This window comes from Kwoniella shandongensis, chromosome 2, assembly GCF_008629635.2.
Source record: "Kwoniella shandongensis chromosome 2, complete sequence".
NCBI classification, from domain to species: domain Eukaryota; kingdom Fungi; phylum Basidiomycota; class Tremellomycetes; order Tremellales; family Cryptococcaceae; genus Kwoniella; species Kwoniella shandongensis.
In genome coordinates this window covers 396,831-422,666 of record NC_089288.1, presented here as the reverse complement: position 1 = coordinate 422,666, position 25,836 = coordinate 396,831, and the positions used below count along the sequence as shown (strand labels likewise).

The window sequence follows — 25,836 nt, the reverse complement described above, 5'->3', positions numbered from 1 at the left end:
TCCATATAATCGCTTCAAACATGTTGGTAAGAGCTGCCTTCCCCGCTTTCTTCTTCACCCGTAAGTTATCAGTGACGGTCTACAGTAAGCATGAGGTTCTGACGAATTATCACAGTGGGAGCTTTCATACTCCTTCTACTTGTGACACTTTCTGTACCTATCATCAAGACGATTTACCTCCTTCACATCACGAATTCAGGGTCGAGTGGGGCGTTGGCGGCAAATGCGGGTGTCTTCGGCATGTGTTACAATGGCGGCCAGGCTAGGTGAGTGAGGCATTTCTCTAGCTCGCCCAGACCTGATCACTAAATATCTATCTTTCCTGTGGTTTGTCGTCTGCCATCTCGATGAGAAAGCATCCAGCTAACACCTCTATGTCTATGCCCTCCTTAGCATCCTCGGAATCGAATATTCCAACAACGCCGCCTGTACCCATCCCAAAGTCGGCTACACATTCGACGACGCCTTCGTTGGGACCACAGCCGACTTCGCCGGTCTCTCCAACACTGTGGTCAAAGGCCTAGCTGGGTCTCTTGTGATCAATGCCATAGCGTGCGGATTTGCAGGATTGAGTTTGATCAATGCTTTCTTGGCATGGTTTTGTGCAAGCCGGGTATTCGAGATTGTGAGTGTGTTGTTCGATCGCTCTGAGCCCCCTCCAAAAATCTTGGCTGAATCGTTACGACAGTTCACCTTCTTCAGCTTGGGCACATCGACCTTTGCCGCGTGGCTCGCATTCGCAATGGACCTTGCTCTCGCTCTCGTTGCGAGAAGCCGTATTGACAATTACACAAACGGAGCGTTTGTGGGTCATATCGGTAATGCGGTATGGCTCACTTTGGCTGCTGCGGTGAGTTTTGGCGCAGTACTTCACGCCATTCCCGACCACCGAGGAGCATTGGAGATAGACTAATTGAAACCAAAATGATAGGTGGCACTATCTCTGGCTATCATACTGGCAGGCTGTGGCATGTTCGGTCGTTACCGATCACAATACACGAATCCGAACACGTAAGTTACGCTCATAGATCGATATCGTCACGGACAATGGTTGACTTGGAGAATGCTTCGTAGCGGTTCGGGGAACGCTTTCCGCCCACATCGAGCACACAGGTGGGGTTCAAGCACTAGGACAAACGCCGGCACATACTAAGACGGGGACAGAAAGAGGGGGCTGCTTTGGTCATGTAGAACAGCTGTAGAGCATATCATGATTTCCTTAGGACAAGCGTATGAACGTAATAATGTCACAATGCTATATCTGAACAGGATTCATGGTGAAGAACATTGCAGCTGTCTGGGAGTCACTTGTTTCGTGAACAAAGACACGATCACGAGCGATACAGTACGTCATCTGCATCAATGACTCTGGTCGTTCGGTCTGCCCGGCTTATCAGTCCTTCGCCGATGGTATAACCCCTTTGATCATGACGTCGAGAGCTGTTTTTCGCATTGTCTGTCGTTGACGACCGGCGTTGCGGTTATGGAGTACGGTGCTTGGGTAGTTAAGTTTGGAATGGGAGTGACTTGTGAATGGAGCCGTGTCAGAGCATGGCTTTGATCCAATGTTGCGCAAGGGGTAGGTTGCTGCTGTGCACCATCGTGTATCATATCCGTGGACCGCTACACCCCCCAAGCACTATAAGATGCACCTTTGACCAGACTGTATCTTTCTCCTCTTTCATTTCCGATATCAACATTCGGATAACGACATCTCATTAAACAACATCTCATCATGGGACCCCCAGACTCGTCGCGGCCCAAATACCACGTTGATGTCAAGAACCAGCACCAGGGCGTCGTTAAGAATTACCATGCTTCCCATGGAATCGGCATCATCACCCTTACCGGCGGGAAACAAGACGTCACCGTTCATCAAGCCAATATCACAAATCAAAGGGGTCTCCAGGCCGGACAGCATGTGGGTTTCCAGCTGGTGAAAGGCCCGAAGGGGTTTGAGGCCAAAGCAGTGCGTGTCATCGCGTAGTCGTGGTAAGTTGCAGATGTCAGATCAGCGACTCTTTCTCTGATAATAGCTTACCATCTATGCTGCGCTTGCAATCCTAGTAGCCGACAAGGGCTATCGCCGATTCTGATCTGACTTTGTGTTAGTACGCGAAGGAGAAGAGATTGCTGTGGAGGAGTCTCTTACGTAGTTACAGTGCGTGTGCTCGTTCCAGATGAGATTGTATGCATACTGTGTAGATACCGGAGCTGTGTCAAAGTGTCAAAGTATGCCTTGAGTCCGGGTTGACGGGCAATAACCCGAACTGTGCACACTTCCTGCTGTGCGGTCTCTTGTTTCACAATGTATCTGACAACACCTTCGGCGCTATAAGAAGCACCTTGACCACTCTGGGGACCATCTTTCTTTTCCTTCCTCCATCATCAACTTACCGAATTCGATCCTGTCTACAAAGATGCCATCGTCCAAACCTCCTGCTCAAACCTTACACGCTGCCAAGATCCTTCACACGGGAAGAGTCAAGTGGTACGACGTTATCAAAGGCGAAGGCGTCATCGCCGATTCCGATACGAAGCAAGAGTACATTGTTCACGAGTCCGATATCACCATGAAGGCTCCTCCTAAGCTGCTCATCTCGGGACAGTATGTCGGCTTTCAGATCGTTAAAGGCCCAAAGGGATACGAGGCCAAGTCAGTCCATGCGATCGCCAAATTGACTGGTGAGTCGTATATTACATTCAATTCTTGATTTTCAATCCTTGATTGGCTTTCTCTTCATATCTAACTTCGGGTTAAGCTACGAGCGTGCTGGGTTGATTGTACAGCAACTGACGTGATTTTATCCTACTCAAACTGTTTATTCTCTTCCGTCAACGTGTCCTGCCACTTGGGGACCTCTTCCATCTTTCTATTGTGTCGATGACCCTCCCAACAGATTGAGGCACCCTCCTGGCCTTGTGGCCCCCCATCCCCCAAACGTGAGTCTAGCGTCGACCGCGTCTTTGCTGCCGATTTGTATCTCCGCTCTTGCGAAACGACAGCTTACCTACTAGACTGTAGCTCGGAAACCTCAATAGCAATCCATACTGATTTCGTGTTGCAAAGTCTGCGTACTGTAGGAAGTACATTACGGAGGACGATTTGAATGCTTTGAAGGAGTTTGTACCATAGTCAATGTATATGAGTAGTCGCTACGTTTCAGATGCGATTGCAAATAATGTATGGTGTATTGTATATGCAGTTGTGTTATTCTATAATTAAGCCCGGCTGCGTCAAAGTGAGCCTCTGGTCCAACTTGTCTCCGAGATGGAGGGGTCACAGTGAATCCCCGAACTGTGAACACCCCCACTGTGTGCTCTTGTGTTTCACGTCCCCGAGATACCACAACCCCGCGATGTATAAAGTCGCAATGAGGACACTACGTTACTCCCTTCCTGCTTTCCCCGTCATCTCCAAACTCTCAATCTCCCATCTAAACTTACCCAATCAAACAATCGGACTCGTACTTCCACTCACACTCGTCCAACATGTCTCAACCGCAACGAGACGCCACAATCGTGCATGTTGGTACCGTCAAGATGTACGACCCTATCAAGGGAAGTGGTTTGATCACTCCTCAAAAAGGAGTATTACTCATCCCTGTTCGTAAAGATGGGATCGCCCAAGGTGGTCCTAGCAAACTCAAACCGGGGATGAAAGTAGAATATGAGCTTGGTGGAGAACACAAAGCCACAAATGTGCGTGTGATCGCCGCCGCACCACGCTAGCTCAGTCGTGAGTCACAAGAGATGTTTCATTTTTCTTGGTTTTCTGTATTCCGTGTGTCGAGTCGATAGTACGAGCAGCAAATGCTGACATAATTTAACCCCCTGTACCTCCCAAAATCCACTTCGCGCTGTGTAACCACCAACTTCTTACAACACACATTCGAAGGACGGCAAAGTCGGAACCAAACACAAGAGCAGTCCTCGTACTCCGTGTCGACTCGCCAAGTTCCTACCCGTACTTGTCTACCCTACAATATGGACTGGTTACTGTATTGTTTAGTGTAGTCGCTCAAACATGTCAAACTCGACCGTTATTGTAAACCATTACGGTACAAACCAAAACTTGGTTTCTGACCACATTTTATCTTATCGGACGGGTTTATTTTCGATCGATTTGGTGGTGCCTGATTGATCATCACGTCACCTCCCTTCTGCCATGATCAGTTAGCTGTGATCTGAACAGCCATTGAGACCAAACCATTCTCATACAAGCACATAGGGTGACATCAACATCGGAGGATGCTCACGTCATACTCGGTATCGGTGTCGGAGTCTAGCTTGACCCGATGGTCCGTCGAGTACGACGACCTCCCATATTTGTTTGTGTATACAAATACACTGCTAGTGCTCAGATTCTCTGTTGAACCACGTTTCCATTTAGCTGACAGATATATATCGTAGCCGTGGTTTGCAACTCCCATTTCTCTGTTCGCATTACAGACCACTAATCTGTACAAAGTACAGCCCATAGTCAGCGGTGCTCACCATACTAGCCCAGAATTAGTGTCGCTCGTCCACAGCGATACCGCACCCTACTGTAGTCATGCTCCCTCTATACTTCCCCACCTTGCTCTTAGCGATCGCAGTGTGCGGTCCGAGCCTCGTTCAAGCACAGAAGACCACCCTGTCCCAGACCGTAGGATGCTTCGACCCAGCCTACGTCACACCAGACATGACAGAGCTCGCCGACGCTTATTCGACCGCAGACAGTTGTGCTGTGAGTGAATGAAAGACTGTATAAATCGCTGCTTTCATGCGTGTCTCATTCAGTGCAGAGCTCCATTGACGCTCCCCCCCGTGGATGGCGAACAGGCAGAGTGCTATTCGCTAAATTTCATCTATGCGAAATATGGCGATAGCAACTCGCCCATGTCGTGTTCATGTTTCGAAGGAAATCCAGCGTCGAGTGCGATAATGGCATCGTTGGATAGCGCACTCACTTGTCAGACCGGCGATGCCACTGTGAGTGTCAGTGCTAGTGGAAGTGGAAGTGGAAGTGGAAGTGAAAGCGGAAGCGGACATAACTTGGCACAGATACAGTACACATACTGATCATCCTTCTCTATATGTTGACTTACTGTAGCTCCTTGTCACATCTACGACATTTTACTTGATTAGATGCTTGGAAGACCCAAGACCTGGCGGACCGGACGTAGACAACCTACCTCAAATCGTTTCGTCCCCTGAAGCATGTTTGCAACAATGTCGATACGATTATGAGGCATATCTTCGACCTCACACGGAAGACGATCTGTACGATTGTCGATGTGGGAATTACTCTCCCAATAATGCGACCGAGGGTAATTGTGGAAGAGGGAGTACGATCGGTCTCAGTCATGAAGCGGGGTCATTCGTGAGAGGCGATCCGAGTACACCATCGGATTACGTAGTGAAAAAGCGGAATCTGAATAGATTGAGCAGGAAAGCGGTAGATCTATGTCCAAAGGGCTTGATGGCTTATAAGCTTGCAAAGGAACAAGCAGGGGACGCCTTTGAATGTATCGATCCAAACCAAGAGCTTGGTGAGTGGTTTTCCTGGCATTACTCGTTGGTCTTTCAGCGCTACAGTAGTCCTGATACTGTCGGGGGCCTCGCCGCAGAATCATGCGGGGGTTGTCTCCATGGTCAGGTTGGGACCGACTCTCCCGCTTTCGGTGTTGGTGTTGAGTGAGTCCTCCGTATGCAGTAGACCAGATGCAAGGGACGCTGACTTTAGCTTCATCATCTTTCTGCAGCTGCACTTCACTCCCTGGGGTCTCACGCGGAGCCGTCACTTGTCTCGATGGACAATGTACCGCGTTCGCATGCGAGCATCATTACTCATTAGCGAGCAACGGGACTTGCATCTCAATTTGGAGAAAGGGCTGTAGCTTCGGAAGTGTGGTAGTGGGGATCCATGGATATCCCTCGGGGATATTCAGCACACTGGACATTTTGGGAGCTGGATGTTGGCATTGGTGTGACTACACTGTTTGAATTTCTACTTCATGACAACATGTATGTTGGATTTATCGTATGTTTGCTCGTTACAGATCGTCATCTACAGATCATTTCCCCTTGATTGGCTTCCTCTTTCTAAACATTATACTATTCAGCTTTGCCGATTCGTCCGTTGTCATCAATTTTGGTTGACTGGTCGAACCCGATAAATTCGCCTCCTTCCGTCCAGCTACTGCGCTCTGCATTGCCAATGACGCAGGCGACTGAGTCAATCTCGAAATATTAGGGGAGTTCATCCCGTTTGCCGCCCTCTTCTCTCCATTGGACTCATCATCCGGGTCTGTACCCAATTTCCGCTTCTCTCCTACTTTCGCCGTCGGACTAGACGCCACTGTCTTGCTCGCCCCTCCGAAGAAGTCCACCTTGGCATGTGGTTTCTCCTTCTGCAGCTTCGGAGCTTCGAAATTCACCACTTCAGGTTTGCGTATCTCCTTGAACTGCTTTTTCGGTCTTCCATCACCTTCTATCCTGAATCTACCCTCCTCCTTCTTTCCTTGTTCAGATTTCGTTATCGTTTGACGGTCCGAGAGATGATTAGGTAGGGCGGCGCGATAGTGTGCAGTTTGAGATGTGGGGAATGCTCCGGGTATAGGTGATTTGGGCGAAGAGGGAGAAGATCCTCTATCTACATTGATTGCTGCTCGGGGAGTTTGACGTGAAATGGTCCTGGGTGGAGGGATACGAGGTCCAGCTGGCGCCCAAGGGTTCGGACTCGATGTATGGTAAGATGTTGACGACGATGTAGGGGGTAGATAGGGATTCTTGAACAGCTCGCTTTCGCCCGTCCGCTTGGTCGATGGTGGAGGAGGAATATATCGTCCAGACGCATGAGTGAGTGCGACTCGTGCACGCTGTGCTTCCACTCGTGCCTTCGCTATCGCATTAGCAGGCTTCGGACCGAGCGCTACGGAGCACCGTGTCAGCTGTCTTGTTAGAGTTGTACGTCAACTACACTCACCTCCAGAAGAAGATCCAGAGCCACCAGATTTAGGCCTTCCCCACCCACTACCTCCTCTACTCGTAGGTTTCTTGTCCGGCATGATCTTGTCCATTACCACTATCCGCTTCGCCGCCTTCTCCTCTTCTAATTGTTTGTATCGCGCTGCTACACGATCCGCCGCGTGATGTTGTCGTTCTATCGCATCCTCCTTCGCTTTCTGCAAGAGTAACAACAGATCAATACCGTCCTTAAAGCCAGGCAAGGACATAGATTTGGAGTGCTTCGAGAAAGACACAGTCTCGACACTCACCCTATACATCCGTCTCCAGCCTGATGTTCGCGGTTCACCTTGCCTCTCTCTACATCGTTCGTGGAACAAAGGGTGATCTTGCAAGAGGTAGATCTCATACAACCAATCGGTGTCCTTCTTTATGTGCTATACAACACGAGGGTCAGTGCCAAGTCCCCATCCGACCGACCGAACAAGCAAGTATCATAATTACTTACCGGTGAATTCGCCTCGATCTCCACTAGCTGCTCCATCGGTAGCTCGTCAACGAAAGGTTTGATCAAAGAATATTCCAGATCGCCTATATCCCATATCCGAGGAGAGTTGGCCTTGATCACTATTCAAGAGCAGTCAACCGTCAGGGTGGATTCCATTACAAGTTCCACTCTCAGAAAGTAATGGTTCGTTGCGTCGAGTACAAGACAGGTGGGTTAGTACTCACCTGTCATACAAAGACTCTTCAAGCTTCTTACACCTCTCTCTAGTGGCTCCTCAACATCCCTTGCTATTCTCTTCTGCCTCAGCTCCATCAGTCTACTTTCCGCATCTCGATGTGCGCTTCTCGGTGGTTGTGAAATAGCAGGGTATAACGGTGTTCGCGTTTGCGTCGAAGAAGTGGGCCGTAATGTCGTAGAGGACGATTGGATGGGTACAGAAGGGTTGATGGTCGGTAAAGGAACGACATCGGGTGTACATTGGGCGCCCTGCTCTACTTCTGTCCCGAAGAGGTCGTCTTCTTCTGCATACTCGAGACGTGAGAGGTCGTCTGACATGATTGCGTCCGATGTGTGTATTTCGCTGGTGCAGAGACGGGGTGTATTGATACGGGGATACCGTTCAATGGTAAAGATGATCTATTGTCTATGCAATGCTAAATTAACATACAGTGATAGAAACCGGGGCAGAGGAATGAATGATTAAAGATACAAGGATTGGCATAAATTGATGCGAAGGATGAAGGTGAGGAGGGACAAAGAAGACGAAAACAAATCAGCGATCAAGATTGTGCTCAAAACCGGGATCACCTCCACCTGGGACATGCGAGTGGCAACGGAAATGACGAAGCTGGCGACGGGGAGGTGTCTCACGATATCGGGCAGGACAGAGACTGCATTGACCATAGACAGTCACAATGTGGTGCATCAAGTACATAGCGTCCCTAACAGAGCTAATCGGCCATGGAAACAGGACCGAGCGAGGTGCCAGGTCCTGCCTCAGCATGCTGCTCTCACATGACTGAAGACGTGACGAAGTGGAAGACGATGACAGTCAGTAACTCAGTGTATGTGTGGTACAGTATATCGAGAACCAGCTGGACTTACGGGAACAGCAATTACCACCATCTGCAGGAGCGTAGGGATCCTGGCCTTTCTGAGGGGAACCCCATACCGAGGGAATCTACGATCGCGCGAGTGATAAGAAGAAGCCATGATACGTATATATCAGCTCTGCGATTGTGCTAAAAGAGCTCCAAGGGATGCACCGGGACGAGAGAGCTTTACTCACGAGAGGATCCTTTGTCGATCGACAGTAGTTGATGATACTGGGCTCACTACAATCAGTACATTGGTTCTAACCCGACCGCTGTATGTCGCTGGGCTAGCGCCCCCCGCCCCCCCTCCAATCATACCGCATTCCACTAATTTCGCCGAGCACTAAACGTTGGACCACTCATGTATAAGATCCATTCCACTCACTTCATGCTCGCCGCACTGACCATCACCCTTGGACGCGCCAACTCCTCCCTCAATCGCTGGTTGTGCTCCAATAACCTCCTCATCTTGAGCTCATGCATCATCGTCTTGTTGTTGGCTCGGGTGGACATGACGCGATTTCTGATAGACGAAAAATGGGGCTCGTTCGAATGCAATCAAGTGAGGAAACAAAGGAGAAATGCAGATGGGCAATCATCATTCGGTCAACGTTGACTTCTTCTTTCCAAAGGAGGTCATTGCGAAGCCTGTTCACACACCGATACACACAGCTCGGACCCGCTAGGGGACGTCGTTGACACACGGTCCGTCTTCGTCCTCGGAGGCGCTAGGAATCATCCGTTTCGGACTTGTCTATTCGATGAGCGCGCACGACCAATGGTTGTCATCAGTGCACTGTACAAGGTGTTATGTCCCTCTAGGTACTCACCTCTGCGCACGGACCTCCTCTGACATGCGCCACCCAGGGTCACACACGTCACCCGCTCATATCGCATATACGTTGGTAAAAGGTCGCAAGTATCTCCTTTCCTTCTTTCTCTCATCCAGTTACAAGGCGTGTTCGAGCGGTACTTAGTGCAATCAGAGGCATTTGACGATGGGTCGAACACTCCCGACCCGCCAACAAGCTATCAAACGTCGTCGATCCCCTTCTCCTTCTCCTGCCGCTTCCTCTTCTTCGTCATCTTCTGATTCCGAGGAAGTCACTACGCCACCAAGCTCTCCACCTACCAAGAAATCGAGGAAGAGTAAGACCATCACCTCCTTCTCAAGCAAGAAAATGGCTGCGAAACGAAAATCGCTGTCGAGGAAGAGGAATGATGCGGACGAAGGTGGCGATGACGATTCACGTATGTCGTCTAGCGATAACAGTTCTGTTCGAACGAAACCAAAGCGTAGGAGGAAGACCATTCAGCCAGATGAGTCAAAACGAAATTTGCTGACACGACTTGGGTTGGCCGACGAGTCGGCTCTTGAAGACTTGTTGTCTCTCATTCATGCCAAGAACAATGATCGTAAGACCGCCAGCAGTAATTCTTCCCCAAACAAAGATGGTATGAAAGCAGAGCCCTTGCAGGAAGACGAGGAGCAGGAAGAGGAAAGTGAGGATTTGGATGAGGAAGAGGAGTTTGATGAGGAAGAAAGGAAAGAGTTGCTTGAACAAGCGTGAGCTGTCGAGCACGGTTTCTAGAGTAAACAGGGATTCGGCTGAAGAGCATTTGTAGCGGTATCATGGCTGCTTCACTCGCTGGTATGTCATCTCTCGTTTCTGGGAGTGAAAGTTCGACCATCTGACTGCACGATCGATCGTAGCGCCCTTCGCCAACAGTCGAACCGCGTTCGTTCAGCAGTACACTGTCGATCTTGAAGCACTCACTACCGCACTGACGACTGCAATGACGCCGTTCAAAGGCGAGACTATGGCGTGAGCTCCAGTTCTCTTCGTGTATGCATGATACATAACTTACCGTCAATTTGCAGCTTACAAACTCAGATCTGGAGGAAGGCGCAAAGGGAAATGGTCACAGTTGCAGTTGAAGATTGGCAGAAGTGCGCCGAGAGACTCGTTGAGCTCAAAGTGAGTGATACCAATGCTATGCTACTCGGCACCCCATGACGCTTATACTAGTTCCTTGGTCCTGGTAGAAACAGATGTTAGCAATATACGTGAAGATCGAAGCTGTGCACAAGGAGAAACAGCGTTTAGTTGCGCAAGCCAAAACTGCGTGGCAAAAAGCTCGTAAGTCGTTTCTGTCTTGTCATTCTATTGCTGGAAGGTGAGAATGGCGACTCCTAGTCGCTCGCCAAGAGACCGAAATCGAGAAGCTGGAGGAGGAAGCGCTTCGTAGTAAGGACAATTTCAGAGCGAAGGTGAGTTGTTGTCAAAACAGCCAAGTTGGAGTGAGACGGTGCAATTGACGAATGTCGTTGCAGCTTGTCAAAGCTACAGACCCCGCTCGAATCCAAAAAGAAATCAACATGTCGTTCCAGAAGGTCCTCGCGGAACGAAATGCTTAAGTCCAAGGCAACTAGACCCCTGTATTCCCGTCTTCCCATACATGTTGAACTGCGTATTTCATCCATGCATTGTAATATACATCTATACATTGTCCAGGAAACACCAGATACGCACATGATCGCCAAAAGGGTCTATCGCTCATCTAGCCCCTTCCCCCACTTTCCCCCTTGTTTCCACTTTGTTGTCATCTGAAGTAATTCGCCCATGACGCTTGCGCGAACACCGCATCATACCGTTTCAGCATGACCGAGCTGATCGGTCCCGTATCCGCTGACACTCTTGCCAGTCCGATCGAGATAACACCCAGGAAAGCAACGACGAGTCCTCTCAGACCAAGCTTCCGTCTCCACGATACTGTCCTCTTCACTTCCTTCTTCTCTTTCTGATCTACCTCCGCCACCGCTTTCGAGGGTGAGGACTTCGGTCCTCTCAACCAAGAAACAATTTTCATTCCTCCCACGGTAGAATGCCATACCCCCGCCCCAATGAGGAAAAGATACGTCGCCCATGCTGAGGTGTATCGTAGATTATATCCTACAAATTCCCAACCTAATTCACTGGGACTCAAATTTGATATTGGCGGTGTTGATAATGAAGGGATAAGACGATGTGTGAGGATATGGGTCGATACGAGTATAGCCAGTGGGTACCCTAAGATCTGGTGTATCTGTCGAGGGAGTCGAGAACGGAATGAAGATGTTGATGTTGACGAGGAGAGAAGGACTAAACGACGGGTGACGGAGGACAGGAGGTGGAGGGCGAGAGGGAGGTAGATGAGAACTGGTTCAAGGGGTAGATAAAGGTCTCGGGCGATCATCTGCATAAAAATAAGGTGTCAGCAGGTGTACACACCTCAAACATGCGTTCAAGAGAACGCAAACAACGAGACCCAATATCAATTGAAACGTCCGCAATTCGACACGTAATACACCATAGCATTCGTGTAGTGAGGAGAATGAGTAGCCTGACGTCTCACTACCACTCACCATCGTCTTATCGGCACCTTCCAGCCCTCCGACCACAGCAACGATCGGACTCGCCAAGTGCGGCACCAAGAAAACCGAAAACACTAAAGCTGACGTATTTTGCGTAAGTGTCAACGCTCGTAATATCTGAGGTTGGGAGGGTAGGTATCGTCTCGGTCCTGGCGCAGGTAAAGAAGAGCCCGTCGGGTCTCCTTCGGTAGGAGAGGCCATCGTGATTGATCTTGTAGGCGTTGTTCTGACTATTGTTGTCAGTGACGATATGACTCTTATATCTTCGTTGATTGGTTCAACGACCGGATGGATGGACATGAAAACACGTTCAAAGTGGAGGTTTGAACCGAGTTTATCTCCGGTGCGGTAGTTTTCGTGACCCATGTGTCAACCCTGCGATGAAAGGAGTGACTATTAGCGCACCGACACCGACCTGCTGGGATCTGTTTGCTCTTTTGTCCTGAGTACGCTGAGAATTGCATCAAGCAAGTCATTGAAAACTTAAGGTTGCATTGTTTTTGGCACCACCTGTCCCTCATTTTTTCACCAAAATGGGCTTGCCTCACCGCTTGCAGGCTCTCCGTTCGAAAGCAAGCTCTTTCTCACGCAGAGTTCTTGGACCCTCTATACCGACTGAACCGATACTCCCCCAACCCTCATGCTCAATCTCACTGACAGCTGGTTACCATTCTACCCATCTCAAACTCCGCAACATCCCACACAAGTTCACCTTCCCTAGAGCATTATACCCGTTCCTGGTCCTATGGCTGACCGTGTTCATCCTCCTCATTCGACAGCAATACTATCATCCGTCCTCTCCTGAGATACTAGGATGCACTGCTGCACCATGGAATGATTGGCCACCTGATAATTGTGGAGTGAATGGGACAAACTGTCTTCAAGACCTGCTTGATATGGATGGCAAGAAGTTCAGATGTCTTGGAGGATGTAAGTATGTTACCTTGGGCAATCCAAGGTGGGTTGGAGATGAGAAGGTAGACAAGGCATCACTGCTTATTGGTGGTGGAGACAAAGAAGGGACATATAGGTGTGTAAACCTGTATTCTCTCACCACTCATACCCATGCTGACAGCCTCTTGTTTGTTGTGCAGAGCTGACTCGTGGATTTGTGCTGCCGCAATCCAATCTTCCCTGATCTCATCAAGCATGGGAGGCTGCGTCAGATTTCATGCCCTGCCCTTCCGAGATGGCTTCTCCACTTTCCTCCCCCTCAGTTCTCATGGACTTCATTCCAACTCATTTGCACCTTGGTACCCTGGTGCTTTCAGACTTTCCTCCCTATCCTCAACTGGATGCTTTGATCTCCACTTCATCATAACAGGAATCAATGCCTTCTGTCTCTTTATCACAGCAATCTTCCTCTCTCCTCCACCATATTTACTCTTCACTATCCTTCTTGTATTAGGATATTTCCACATCGTCTTGTTCAGTGATATCCCTTCACCAACACCAGATTGGTCAAACATCTTTGCGGGTCTACCACCAGTCATGATGACAGGCTACTGGTTATGGAAGGTCTCTTTCAAGCATACCATGTTGGGCTTCAGGGGACTGACCATTGAACAAGCGAGTTGGCAAGGTGCTGGATATTGGATAGGGATTGAAAGTTCTACTATATTTGCAAGATTACCAATAACCAGATTGGGGTATGATCCTCTTGATCCGGCTGGTGTGGTTGCTTTTGCGGTTATTGTAGTGATTGTGGTGATAGTGGTGTTGATTCAAGCGTGGGAGTTGAGAAGGGTGGGGTTATTGAGATACTATTTGATACGGTGAGCAATGCCTTCAGTCTCCTCAATGGCTATCCGCAGTAGTGGAAAGAGACCTTGATCAACTGAAACCTTGCTTTGCAACACTCAGGTACCTCCCATTGATCCCTGTCATCATCATCCTTGTCTATGTCCCAGGCTACACCCTCAGAATACATCATTACATCCTTGCCATAATAGCTATACCACTGCTCTGCCTTCCAAATCGGATCAGTCTGTTCTCCCAAGCATTCATGCTTGGTCTTTTCCTCGATGGTGTAGGGAGGTGGGGATGGGCAAGTATTCTTGAACAAACGACAACAGTGAGTGTGTTCCTTGCCAGGCCTCCTTGCCGTCAGGTTGGTGTATGAGCTGATCATGAATTCTGGAACACATAGCTGATTGGAGATGGAAATTCAGGCACTTTGATACCCACATTCTTTGCAAATACCACAACTCCCAATCTCTTGCAATGGAGTCACTTTCGAACAATCGATCCACTTTACAATATTACTGGATACTCCGTCTTGATTGATGATCTACAGCACCTTCCTAATTATCTCAATAACAGTGAGTTTGATATATCTTGTATGGTACTGCAGAAACAGTTTCCAGAACAAGGACCAGCCTTCCAGCTTTTGATGAATACACATACATGCTGATTGAATTCCGTTAGCTTTGGACATCTCCCAACTGAATCTTTTAGAAGGGATCAATCATCATTTCCGTGTAGCCGTGAGTGGAAGTTCTACCAGAACAGATCTACAGACTGGATCTGACGACACAGTGTTGGATAATAGTACATTGCAAATGGAACCTCACTTGACTTTACAGACCCTGTTACTAGGTGGAGTAACGGATCATGGGGTCAATCTGTGTCATGACGGTCACTGCCACATACATCACGTGACCTACAAGATCCCGACGCACTCTCCGCACTACTCGCTATTCTCGTCGAACTCGTAGAACTTCATTCAACAAACCCATCTATTATTCGGTCTAATTTGACGAACTCGCCGAGTTGTAGAATATCGCTCAACGTAGATGGACGGATGGATGGATGGATATATAGGAGAATGGCTATTCTCATCTTTTGTACTCTTTTCCTTAGTGATTTCCCGATTGAAAGTCATACACCGTACCTTCGCTATCGCTCTTGACGATATCACTTAGCCTTCAGTCAGTCCAAGGCCACAACGCTCATCCTGAGGTTGTTCTCTTCGGATTCTCGTCGTTCTCGTCATTCTCGCTGAGTATCTCGTCCATCTCGTCATTATAGTTGACGCCTTTGGCGAATATCACTCAACCTTGTCTCCGTGGTGTGATAGGGCCTCATTGACTGAAGCCTCTGTTGATCATCGTGACAATCTGGCTTCAGCAGTTGATGTCTTGTTTGTCGCCGTGGGGACTTGTATGCATAGCAGTGCAAGCTTGATCTGAGCCGTGTAGTAATCAGACAAATTAGACACTTTGTCAAATTACAGATGCAGATGCAGTGACAAGGCTAAACAGATAGAGGATCCGGCCAGATGGGAATTCCACCAAACTCGGAATCAAACTACACCTCATTTTCCCTTGGCAAGTCATAAATAGACCGACCGATCAAGGGACGCAACATGGTGCGTTCGACCTGATCTTTTTTTCCGATAACTCGGTACTAAAACAAAACAAAAAACTGTTCAGGTTCAGGTTCATCGACGACGTATCGCATCGATGAGCTCGGAAATTCGTTGGTCTAACTGCTCGACTGCGGACACTACCGCTTCCGAGTCCCTATCCCAACATACGTTCAGGTCATATAATAGAACATGCATCATCGTCAAGCCGTGAGCGCTAAAAGCGCGATGAGTATGCTTGTTCGGTTCGCATGAAAACAACGTAAAAACGAGCGGAACGCATCCGCGTCCGCGAGGTTGTTTTGTCCGTCAGCTCGACCATCCCTGAAAAAGGACTGTCAAATACCTACCCTAGGCACATGTTGTGGATATAATAATAGGGCAGGTTCGCTGCGGATTTCTTAGCGTTCTCTTATTTTTCGAGGTCGACAGATACTCGTATCGCTTATGGCATCCGAGAGTGTCGACATGATGTCGACATGACGCAAGAGACCGCAGACAACCGAAGAGATATGAGAACAAACGACACACACACTTTGACGGGGGTCATCCGGTCAGGGCGGCGAAGGCGTCAACTTTTTCGTTTCAGGTTATTCTGGTATAGTAGCGCAAGCGTGAGATGAAAGGAGAAATGGCGAATCGGTAAGTTCAGGTGGTAAGATAAACAAGCATATCGAGGATGGTGATGTAGTAGTACCAGCCTCAAGAAACACCGCCTTCTTAACGATGAAGAGTGTGACTTATGAATGTTGAAAGTATTTGTCGAATTGTTGTTTGGATTGTTATCAACAGTCGACTCACCTCACGACTTGCTCGTACGCGAAAGCCTCCAACAACAAATTGATCGACTACTACCTAGTAGTAGTGGAACGTCGGATTAGCCTCGACGACCTTGACTATGCCAGGTCGTTATGGAACTACTGACAGTGATTTGGAATATGGTGTTCCAGCACCAATAACATTCAGTCATGTCGGCTCGCCTGCCTCACAGAAACGATCATCGCGAACATCAACATGGTCCCGACTTGCAATGATCGCCGTCATCACCACATTCTCTCTGTGCTTCTTCCTTCAACCTCAACACCACCCTTCATTACCTTTCAGTTCATCCACAACTCGACAGAGACTGTTGTCCCCTGCCGTCGTTACAACACAAAGACATCACCCAATGCCGACCTTACCCGAGGTATACATGACATTGCTCTCATCACCCGATACACCAGAATATTACCTCTCCACCCGGCTCCTCCTCTATTCTCTCAAACACGACCCTCTCACTCGAGATGATACAAAACGATCATTCGTAGTCCATGTGACGCCTCGTACGCCACATGCCTGGATAGAGACTCTCCGATCCGAAGGTGCTTTCATCATTTCTACCCCACTTGTGAAGGGTCTTCCTACATCGCCTACGGAAGCGAGATACGAAGATGTATATACCAAACTCGCAATGTGGAATATGACTCAATTCTCACGAATACTATTTCTCGATGCGGACCATTTGGTCGTCAAATCCCTAGAAGGGATATGGGGAGATGAAGCAGGTTGGGAAGAGAGTGGTTTCGCAGCGTTAGGAGCGAGCAGCTCGGGATATCTCGAGAAGGCGGACTACTTCTCGGCGGGGTTCATGATGTTGAGGCCGAACGAGACGACATATGAGGAATTGTTAGAAGTTAGAGGGTTCAACCCCATTTGGAGAGAACAGGTGAGTACAGTATACAATCCGTCTTGAATGGCCCTTTTCTTGGATCTGGTCGCCAGTTGCATCGTAAGCAGTGATTGATTCGGGTGACTTGGCAGAACCTCCTCAACAAATATTACCACTCGAACGGACATCAACCGTGGGCACGTCTCGACAGCAAGTGAGTGACCATCAAACGGTTGTCGGCCGCTACTCCCCGCTGATGGACTCCACTTCCCCTTCTAGATGGCAGCGTATACAGCCTACATATCAGCACGTAATGGATGGTATTCACGCGTGAGTGAGAGCATTCCCTCGCTCCTCCACAGCCCTTCACTCCCTCCGAGACATGGGTTTGACACACTGGGACAACTCACTGACCGGGATCACCTTCACTTTCCCAGATTGCACGAAAAAGTATGGAAAGATCGAGTTGACCCAGAACTTCGCAAATTATGGTACGAAAAAGTGGTAGAGATGGAGACTTTCTACACCAGAAGAGCGGGAGAGCATTCAGACAGTCACAAGGCTTTACTGTAGCTGTAGTCACACAGACCATGTTGTATGATATCATTATGTACATGTATCGCATAGTCGGCCGAAGCAGGTGGAAGTGGAACATATATAAGAGAAACCAGAAAATGTTTGGGAAGCGGGGAAAGGAGTTGTGGACGTCGCAGAGTCAGACCAGTGAGTGGTAGTTTGAAAAGTTGCCAGCTGTTAGTAATTTCGAGTTGCGTACAATGAGTCTAGAGTCTTGGGATCAGCTCCTCGCGTCAATGAAACAAATGTTAGTATCAGAAGTCTGAGGTCACTCACTGGGTCCGGGCAGATTGGGGATCCGACTGGGAGCACTGTCCACTATCATGATGCTGGAGGGACGATCAGTTCGCCTCCACTGGGTCAATCGTCTTCCTCCATATTCGGGAACACCATGTTGAGAGTCGACGTTTGGATATTTGTGCATATGTCCTTGGCGTGGTTCAGCTCTGGCACTCTTCGGTTGCCCAACGAAAGTGGTAGGAGGCGGGCGATTGACATTGTCGGCTACCGAAATCTGTCGGGAGTATGGCACTGCTCGAGCAGCGCGTTCAGGACCATACTTGTCGCCCTTAACGTAGTGTACGGTGTAGATCGGCCTGGAAGAGCCCGATTTATCTTCACTAGCAGGCTTTGGGGTAAAGAGCTTGATGGATCTTGGAGGAGTTCGAGGTCGCTTGACGGTGTTAGAAGGGGAAGGATCAGTAAGCGATGTTGAGAGACCGGACGTTGTGTCAGTAGGTTTTGGCATACTGGGCTGTCTCGGTATAGTCTTGACACCTTCTTTATTGAGGAGCTGGGCGTATTCACTCGTGGATTTGATTTCTGGATTGAGGGCGTACTTGTAAACGTCTGGCAACGGTGTGTGTGTACTGGCGCCGTCCTCTGAATCGGGTGACAGAAGTTGATGCGTATCGCCTCGATCTCCTGTCGTCGATTTAGGAGTGTCTGCTCCCGATGTCAGTCAAGCGGGTTTGTTCGTGAAGTAAGTCCAATACTCACTGATAGCTGGCGAAGCCATATACCAATCCTCCTCAATCTTCCTACTCGAGTCCTTTCCTTCTTTCTTTGCGATTAGACCAAAAAGCTGAGCTCCGATCATATTTGGTACGCTTTGAGGAGCACGTGCATGATGCGTTGGCTGCAGTATCGGGTTACTTCGACTATGATCTGCAAGCGGCGAGCTGTAAGGAAGGACGCTAGACGACGTCAGGTCGTCCTTCTCCAACCTGTCCGCAACGGAGCTGGGTAGACAGCTGATGGTCGAAGGCTGATCCGTGTGAGATCCGACGCCGCCCTCTGCAGGAGTCCGAGGGTTCAGGGGATGCGGTAAATCATCTTTTCGGTTAGAGGACGGAACAGCGGAGTGACCATCAACAGCCTTTTCTGATGAAGGTTCCCACCTGCTCCTGTACTTGTCAAGTATACTGCCACCGTCCGCTATCCGACGCGGGAGTGGGTGCTCGAGACCTTCGTAGGTGCTATTGTTTCGTCTGGTAGCCGCTGCCAGCTCGCCGATCACCCTACTAGCTTCACTTTGTCCTTGGTCCCACAAGCTCCCCGCTTCGTTACAATGCTCTTGTTCGGTAAGAAACTTTGTTTTCTTCGCGGGAACGCCGGTGACTAGTTCGTCAATGAGGTCCTTCGAGATCTTGCGTTTCGGAGGTGGAGAAGGCGAAGGAATAGGGACTTTCTTGCCCCGCTTTTCCTTCGCAGTAGCAGCCGTCTTCTTCTTCTTTGCAGGAAGACTCTTCTGCTTCTCCAAACCTTTTACGATCGGGTATTCATCCGTAGGACCTGCTCCTTTCGCTAACCCAGCCGATCGATGGTCAGCAAGGAGAAGACCGTCGGAAGCGGTGACAGGACGATCACTGAACACTCACGGATCATATGATATGTGATGGATTCCTGGTCTCGAGCCTTTTTGGCCTTTTTCCTCCTATTCGCGATTCTCCTCGCTTCGTTCCTCTTTTCCTTCTTCTCCTGTTCCTCGCCGAACTTCTCCAAATCGCGAGCGAGACTTGGAGGTGGGGGAGGATCATCCGGAATGATGTTCCCACTTGAATCTCTCCATTGACCCCTTATCCTGGGTTTCGGCTCAATGTCGGGTGGAAGTTCACGTCTACCGGCAGGTTTGGGTCCTTGAATGCGAGCTCGGGGTGGAATTTGGTTGGCAGTAGGTTTCGTATCGTAACTGGTGATAGACTTGGCTTGATTTGTCTGCTTTTGGCTGTCACGGGATGATGATGCAGGAATAGGATCAACTTGAGTCTTCTTGTTTCGTTCTGTAGCTGCTTTGACTTTTCGCCACCCAGGTCATCAGCATCCTTTCCTCTCTCTAATGAAAGAGAAGAAAGAAATAACACTTACTATTACAAACGGCTTGTTGTGATAGCTGTTGGCTCCTCCCCTTCCTTTGCGCAGCTAGAGTGAATGGTGTTTCCTTATAATCAGCATGGTCGATACGCATCGAGAGGTCCAGCTCTCTTCGTAGATCAGCATAACCTGTGTCAGTGATCGTCGGAACGTCTTGATTATCGTCTAGGTCAGAAAAGGTAGGAGAAGGAGTACGAAAGTCGTCTCGCCATGGATCTTCTTTTTCTTCTGGCATCGTGAGCAGATGTAGGTGGTTAAGTCACAATCACGGTATCGAATATAGTTTTATAGTTTCCAGGCTGCCTATCAGATTGAAAGAGAGAATGTTGGAGTGAAGGAGGGATATGTTGGCATAAACAGCATCAATAAGGTCAGGCGCGTGAGCGAAGTTCCGGTCACGTGACATACCTTCTCACTCGCAACCAACCGCTCTCTCGCTCACTTTGTCGTCTCCTTCTACCCTTTACACTCTCTAAGTCTTGCATATTCGTTGCTTAATAGCACTACATCCATCTCGAGGGAGTACAACATCCAAGTCTCCCGGACTGACCTTACACGGAATTGCTACCCTCAGCATGTCGCAATCTCCCGCACCCGTAGCTGGTCCCAGCAACCATGCGGTTGCACCTCGGACCGATGCCAACCTCCTCCGACAATTCGTCATGGAATATCTCCAATCCCACGGTTTCGACAAAGCTCTGGCCATGTTCCAACAAGGCATAGCCGATCAAGGAGGAGCAGATGGAACTGCAACTGGAGGAGCGGAGAAAGATGCTGATGGGGAGGAAGAACCCACCGCTGGTGGTGTTAGGAGATCTTCAGCTGGAGGTGCAGGCAAAGAGGCCATCTTTCGTGCTCCCGGACCAGTTCCGCTCGAGTCGAATGTGAAGAGAAACATCCCGCAAGCTCAAGCAATATCAGCCTCGACAATGTCGGATAGGATCACACCGGAATTCGAAGCTCAAGCGAGGTACATTATCGAGCAGTTGCAGAAGAAGGTGGAGGCTTCCGCAGCACAAGGTGGAGATGGCGACGGCGACGACGGAATGAAAGATCTGAAGGATGCTTCAGGAAACCAAGAGTCGTTGTTGGACTCTTCAGATCGTGTGGAAGGGTATAGTAGATTTAGAAGATGGGTGGACGACGGATTAGATATGTGGAAGGTGAGCTAACTGATCTTGAAACCGGGAGTGCCGACACTGACTCCAGTTCTCAGCCTGAATTGGACAATCTCTCGTTCCCCCTCTTCGTACACACCTTCATCGAACTGATACAATTCGGCTTCCTAAAGACCGGTGCGTAGGCAGCTTAGCTCTTCGTGTGGACGCCGAGTGTGTTTTGGCTGACGATGATCGCTCCGACGCACAGCCCAAGACTTTTTCGAGAAGCACCAAGCACATCATCAACTCGTTCATCCTCAAGAAATCTCAGCCCTAGCTTCGGTCTCTACGAAAAACCATGTGATCGCCAACCCGTTCTGTCAAAGAATATTGTACGTTGCTTTGTATCGCGGTCACTTCTAAATTGCTGACATCAACGTCACCGCAGAGCGGACAAATATGTCGTACCACTTTCGCGTAACTCGAATGACCTGTTATTACAATGGCTGAGTGGGGCAGGACTCGATGAAGAGTGGGAAGCGGGTCTACATAGTAGTGCAGGTCGAGCGAAAGAGGCTGTTAAGGGCATCATCTTTAGCAGCATCACGATCACTGGTAAGTTTAGTGCTTTCTCCCTGGAAAAATGAGGTGCTCAATGCTGATGTCATCTTAGTGACAAACGCATCTACACCACTTGATAAGATCACAATCGCTTCGAAGAGCGGACTCATCGGTTCCGCATTGCCATCAGCCATGCCTATAGAAGCTTTCAACACCGCTACCTCGCTCAAACTCGGACCTCCACCAATGACGGATAAGCTGAAAGAACAAGTAGCCCGAACGCTCCAGGACGAGGCAGCCGCCGCACCAAACGGTACTACATCTCCTCAAAAATCTGGGTCAGCGCTACCGAATGGTCAACCGAATGGACATGATGCCAATGGCGATATCGATATGACATCGCCATCTCAGGACGGTCCTGTGGAGAACCAAGAGACGCCAGCCAGAGCTTCGCCTGTGGTGAGAGAGGTCAAATTGGAGCCGGATGAGGACCGAGATCCGGATCTTGTCAGTCCGGAAGAATCAGAGACGCATCCTCCTATTCCGGCAGTATTCAGGATTCCCGATCTCAAGCGAGAGGTCGAGGCGATCAGAGATAAGAGAAAGATGATACGACTGGGTCCTGGGGCTCTGGAGGGGAAGGCCGGCAGCAGTAGTTCAGCTGTGCTTCCTAGCGTCGTCGCTTTTACTCTGTTCGATCATGGAGAGAAGTGAGTATACAATCGTTCGTCCGGCCTGGTCGCAAGGCTGACATCATCACTCCGAGCAGTGCTTCGGCTGTCGAGTTCTCTCGTGATTCGTCACTGCTAGGTGTGGGGTCGTCTGAGAGCTGTGTACGATTATGGAGTCTCAAGGGCGAGAAGCTCAAGGGCAAATCAGTCGGTGAGTGATCTTGTGGTCGAGCGAAAGCGTGCGGAGCTGACTCCACATTAGACCCCCTTGATGGAACTTTGGTGGAGGACGAGGGCTTGCCCATGCGGAAACTGGTTGGCCATTCCGGTCCAGTCTATTCTCTATCATTCGACCCTGTCTACGGTTCCGCAGCTCCCCCTCAGACAATGCTCTCTTCATCTCAGGATGGTACTGTCCGACTCTGGTCTCTTGATACCTATTCCAATCTCGTTGTGTACCGTGGACATGGAAGAGATCCAGTTTGGGACGTGGAGTGGGGTCCTATGGGAGTGTACTTTGCGACGGCCAGTCGAGATAGGACCGCTAGGCTATGGAGCTCAGATAGAGTGACACCACTGAGGATGTACACTGGTCACTTGTCAGATGTCAACGTGAGTGTAGCTGAATTGCCCGTACCGCGTTGCGAGTAGCTAATTATTCCATGCCTTGCAGTGTGTGAAATTCCACCCGAACTCGTTGTATCTCGCTACAGGATCCAACGATGCTTCATGTCGATTGTGGGATGTCCAACGAGGGGCGTGCGTCCGGCTGTTCTTAGGTCATACAGATGCGGTGACCACGATGGCTATCAGTCCAGATGGCAAAACACTAGCCAGTGCAGGTAAGTGATCACAACGTCTTGCGATTAAACAGGCACCCTGCTGATACTCTTGCCAGGACTCGATTGTTCAATCTGGTTATGGGATCTCGGATCTTCTCGACCCATCAAGAAGATGGTAGGCCACAAAGCGCCCATCCAATCATTATCTTTCTCCGCGGAATCATCCGTCCTTGTCTCAGGTGGATTGGACAGTACTGTCAGATGCTGGGATGTGAAATCCGCAGGAGGGGAGCGACAACCGAGTGGAGGAGAAGGGATGTTTGCAGGTGCAGGTGCTGGAGGGGTGGTCAATGAGCAAGGTAGTTTACCGATGGGTCCTGGATCAGGTGGCTGGGATGATGCTCAGAACACGTATGTCCACGCTTTCACTCTAATCAAAGGCAAAATGAACATAAGCTGACTGTAAGGGATAATCTGCAGTGCCGACTTGTTGGCCACGTTCCCAACGAAACGAACGCCCGTTCTCAAAACGCATTATACGCCTAGGAACTTGTGTATGGTCGCGGGAAGTTTTGTCCCGCCTAGTGCTGGTGTGAAGCCACAAGGTCAGTCGGGGCAATGAGTAATGTGAGATAGCACTTTTTGGAAGGAGAAGGGATAAATCAACCGGTTGTTCTTGTTGAATCGTTCAGTCGAGATAGGTGTTGTAGAGTTTTTGGGAGAGATACGATATGTCACTTCTAGTGCATTTGACAGACATGCTATGCTACTACACACCACGTACAATGCTATATCTTTGTAAGACAGAATACACGTCGTCTTCCTTAACAACACGGAGTGACTCTCCTCATACCGCTGGCTTCTTCTTCTTTCTAGGTTGCAACATCGTCACCACCTCTTCCCGTTGTTTTCTCACCGTCCCTCCTACCGCTCCCAACTGAGCTTTAACCTCATCCTCCGTCTTCGCCTCTATATCACCATTACATCTCTCCCAACCGGTTTGACCAACTTCGCCAGAGACCAGAGAACGTACTTGGTTCAACCATATTTCAGTACCTTCTTTGGCTAAAGGGAGAGTGGCAAAATCGATATTGGTAAGTGCGACGAGGATCCGATCTGTTATTTCTTGTCGTAACTGAGGGGTAAATGTGGGTGTTGATCCGCTAGAGCTTGCGGATGTGGATGCGGACGAAGTTTCGACTCCGAGGCTTGTGGAGGAGGTAGCCTCGGTAGTCTTTTGCTTTGACTCTATAGAGTGATGGTCGGTGTCGGTATCGGCGTCCAGGCTGCTCGAAGTCGAGGTCGAGATCGCACTCGATTCCAAGGTGAAGAACCCAGTGACATCCCCACTCGCACATTCCTGTCTGAATCCCATCCTTTCCCAGAATTCAGTCGGTGTAACTCGACTCAGTGTGAGATGGGCGCTTCGCCGTATCGATTCTTCTTCTTCTGCTTCTCTTTCCTTTTTCGTCTTGATTTTGATCTGGGCTGCGGATGTCTCGCCAGTGTTCGATTGATCAGATGTCGAGGTCGGTTTGGTTTGTCCGTCTGCTGATACGTGGCCGTGGTGGGAGGTCGTTGGCGCATCTGCGACTAATTCTTCCAAGAAACGAGTCTTCGGGTCGTCAGGTAACGAAGGTATCAGATTTGCCAGAGACGGTGGGAGGTCTTTACTAGACGAAGTCGAGGTTGAGTTGGCGACGGTGGTGTTGGACGAATGGTCGAGACCAAATGGCGGTTCATATTTCCATTCCATAACTTGAGGTAAAGGTCTTCCGGGACCTAACATGTTACGAGCTTCAATCTCGTCGTATCCCGGTAAAAGGTATTTCACCGACAAAAGTCGTTCGCCTTGTCTTTGTATCTGTACTCCGGCAGATGATGGTCCACTTCCACCTCCACCCCCGCTCCCACTCCCATTCCCAGTTGGCGAGTCGGTGTTTAGTTGTTGTTGGGACATGCTTGCCGCCATGACTTCCACACATACATCTTCATATACCCCTTTCCACCACTTACACAGCCCCGCCCCTCCCAAAACTTTCTTCAGCGGTCCATCCGCCGAATTCGCAAACAGGTACTGTCTCTGTGCTCTCGCGAAGAGCTGGATACGTAATGACGGTAAGTCGGGTCGCGACGTCACAAAGTATGTAAGGAAAGAACGGATCAGGTTTCGTGTGTAGGGGAGAGGTTGGGGAGTGTAGCCTGATGAATCGACTTTTGATATGTATAATATTGGTTTTGTGCTGTCGGAGGCGGAGGGGAAGGTGTAGAGGTAAGCGGAGATGGCAGAGACGAGCACCCGCGATGGTGTAGGTTTGGTGTCGGACTGTAAGGGTGTGGTCGTAGTAGATGTTGGATCAAGTGCTGCTGACGACTCAACGAGAGCTGGTTCTTCGACAGCAGATGGATTAGTGCCAGCCGGCCCTTCTGTCTTCTCCGCCATCTCTGACGAAAGAACGACGAGATATTCCTGCTGCAAACATCTCGGCGGATGAGGTGTATGTGGGAATAGCGTCGAAGTTCGTTTCGGCTCCGAGATCAGCAGTGTGAGTGACAATTTATGAGCGTTCGGGAGGGTAGAGAGTGACGCGAGGAGATGATCTCGGAGGCTGAACACATGATATTCAAAGGTTAGCTGGTGTCGTGTACAAGAGAGGAAAGGAGATGCTGGGCTTACGAAATGGATTGGCCGCCTGACGGAAAGGACATTGTTCAGCAGGTAGGTTATTCTCTAGCTTGTTGAGAGATAAGACTATTCAGATGACTACAAGTATAAGGCAAAGGTGTACA

At 49.4% G+C, this 25,836-nt stretch overlaps 12 protein-coding genes across 12 annotated transcripts; 8 read left to right on the top strand and 4 right to left on the bottom strand.

Annotated features, from left to right (window-relative positions):
• Window positions 1-20: 20 nt before the first annotated feature.
• On the top strand, window positions 21-1,153 carry CI109_100844 (uncharacterized protein; the record flags this gene model as incomplete). Its single annotated transcript, XM_032007219.1, has 6 exons — window positions 21-60; window positions 116-266; window positions 394-625; window positions 689-850; window positions 932-1,011; window positions 1,075-1,153. The coding sequence occupies 6 exons, from the start codon at window positions 21-23 to the stop codon at window positions 1,151-1,153; spliced, it is 744 nt and encodes a 247-aa protein (XP_031858451.1).
• A 582-nt stretch (window positions 1,154-1,735) lies between these two features.
• Window positions 1,736-2,096, top strand: CI109_100843 (uncharacterized protein; the record flags this gene model as incomplete). The annotated part of the gene is made up of 2 exons (XM_065966851.1): window positions 1,736-1,969; window positions 2,037-2,096. 2 exons carry the CDS (start codon window positions 1,736-1,738, stop codon window positions 2,094-2,096), a joined length of 294 nt encoding a protein of 97 aa, XP_065822923.1.
• Window positions 2,097-2,420: 324 nt separating this feature from the next.
• On the top strand, window positions 2,421-2,782 carry CI109_100842 (uncharacterized protein; the record flags this gene model as incomplete). Its single annotated transcript, XM_032007218.1, has 2 exons — window positions 2,421-2,685; window positions 2,763-2,782. The coding sequence occupies 2 exons, from the start codon at window positions 2,421-2,423 to the stop codon at window positions 2,780-2,782; spliced, it is 285 nt and encodes a 94-aa protein (XP_031858450.1).
• A 710-nt stretch (window positions 2,783-3,492) lies between these two features.
• Window positions 3,493-5,988, top strand: CI109_100841 (uncharacterized protein; the record flags this gene model as incomplete). The annotated part of the gene is made up of 4 exons (XM_032007217.2): window positions 3,493-3,702; window positions 5,096-5,534; window positions 5,613-5,679; window positions 5,748-5,988. The coding sequence occupies 4 exons, from the start codon at window positions 3,493-3,495 to the stop codon at window positions 5,986-5,988; spliced, it is 957 nt and encodes a 318-aa protein (XP_031858449.2).
• Window positions 5,989-6,059: 71 nt separating this feature from the next.
• Window positions 6,060-9,066, bottom strand: CI109_100840 (uncharacterized protein; the record flags this gene model as incomplete). Its single annotated transcript, XM_032007216.2, has 9 exons — window positions 6,060-6,916; window positions 6,971-7,169; window positions 7,263-7,388; window positions 7,460-7,578; window positions 7,684-8,095; window positions 8,267-8,349; window positions 8,564-8,639; window positions 8,748-8,793; window positions 8,939-9,066. The coding sequence occupies 9 exons, from the start codon at window positions 9,064-9,066 to the stop codon at window positions 6,060-6,062; spliced, it is 2,046 nt and encodes a 681-aa protein (XP_031858448.2).
• A 341-nt stretch (window positions 9,067-9,407) lies between these two features.
• CI109_100839 (uncharacterized protein) lies at window positions 9,408-10,972 on the top strand (the record flags this gene model as incomplete). Its single annotated transcript, XM_032007214.2, has 8 exons — window positions 9,408-9,458; window positions 9,531-10,120; window positions 10,180-10,205; window positions 10,268-10,379; window positions 10,436-10,532; window positions 10,601-10,694; window positions 10,752-10,825; window positions 10,889-10,972. 8 exons carry the CDS (start codon window positions 9,408-9,410, stop codon window positions 10,970-10,972), a joined length of 1,128 nt encoding a protein of 375 aa, XP_031858446.2.
• A 185-nt stretch (window positions 10,973-11,157) lies between these two features.
• CI109_100838 (uncharacterized protein) lies at window positions 11,158-12,169 on the bottom strand (the record flags this gene model as incomplete). The annotated part of the gene is made up of 2 exons (XM_032007213.1): window positions 11,158-11,790; window positions 11,960-12,169. 2 exons carry the CDS (start codon window positions 12,167-12,169, stop codon window positions 11,158-11,160), a joined length of 843 nt encoding a protein of 280 aa, XP_031858445.1.
• Window positions 12,170-12,501: 332 nt separating this feature from the next.
• On the top strand, window positions 12,502-14,603 carry CI109_100837 (uncharacterized protein; the record flags this gene model as incomplete). The annotated part of the gene is made up of 6 exons (XM_032007212.2): window positions 12,502-12,998; window positions 13,063-13,743; window positions 13,832-14,042; window positions 14,118-14,289; window positions 14,396-14,454; window positions 14,520-14,603. 6 exons carry the CDS (start codon window positions 12,502-12,504, stop codon window positions 14,601-14,603), a joined length of 1,704 nt encoding a protein of 567 aa, XP_031858444.2.
• Window positions 14,604-16,233: 1,630 nt separating this feature from the next.
• On the top strand, window positions 16,234-17,556 carry CI109_100836 (uncharacterized protein; the record flags this gene model as incomplete). The annotated part of the gene is made up of 4 exons (XM_032008045.1): window positions 16,234-17,040; window positions 17,136-17,197; window positions 17,263-17,313; window positions 17,421-17,556. The coding sequence occupies 4 exons, from the start codon at window positions 16,234-16,236 to the stop codon at window positions 17,554-17,556; spliced, it is 1,056 nt and encodes a 351-aa protein (XP_031857700.1).
• A 180-nt stretch (window positions 17,557-17,736) lies between these two features.
• On the bottom strand, window positions 17,737-20,167 carry CI109_100835 (uncharacterized protein; the record flags this gene model as incomplete). The annotated part of the gene is made up of 5 exons (XM_032008044.1): window positions 17,737-17,765; window positions 17,836-18,504; window positions 18,559-19,365; window positions 19,440-19,856; window positions 19,927-20,167. The coding sequence occupies 5 exons, from the start codon at window positions 20,165-20,167 to the stop codon at window positions 17,737-17,739; spliced, it is 2,163 nt and encodes a 720-aa protein (XP_031857699.1).
• Window positions 20,168-20,507: 340 nt separating this feature from the next.
• Window positions 20,508-23,668, top strand: CI109_100834 (uncharacterized protein; the record flags this gene model as incomplete). Its single annotated transcript, XM_032008043.1, has 10 exons — window positions 20,508-21,095; window positions 21,149-21,227; window positions 21,301-21,424; window positions 21,481-21,647; window positions 21,706-22,303; window positions 22,363-22,475; window positions 22,527-22,876; window positions 22,938-23,106; window positions 23,163-23,457; window positions 23,527-23,668. 10 exons carry the CDS (start codon window positions 20,508-20,510, stop codon window positions 23,666-23,668), a joined length of 2,625 nt encoding a protein of 874 aa, XP_031857698.1.
• Window positions 23,669-23,893: 225 nt separating this feature from the next.
• CI109_100833 (uncharacterized protein) lies at window positions 23,894-25,755 on the bottom strand (the record flags this gene model as incomplete). The annotated part of the gene is made up of 2 exons (XM_032008042.1): window positions 23,894-25,655; window positions 25,724-25,755. The coding sequence occupies 2 exons, from the start codon at window positions 25,753-25,755 to the stop codon at window positions 23,894-23,896; spliced, it is 1,794 nt and encodes a 597-aa protein (XP_031857697.1).
• Window positions 25,756-25,836: the final 81 nt, after the last annotated feature.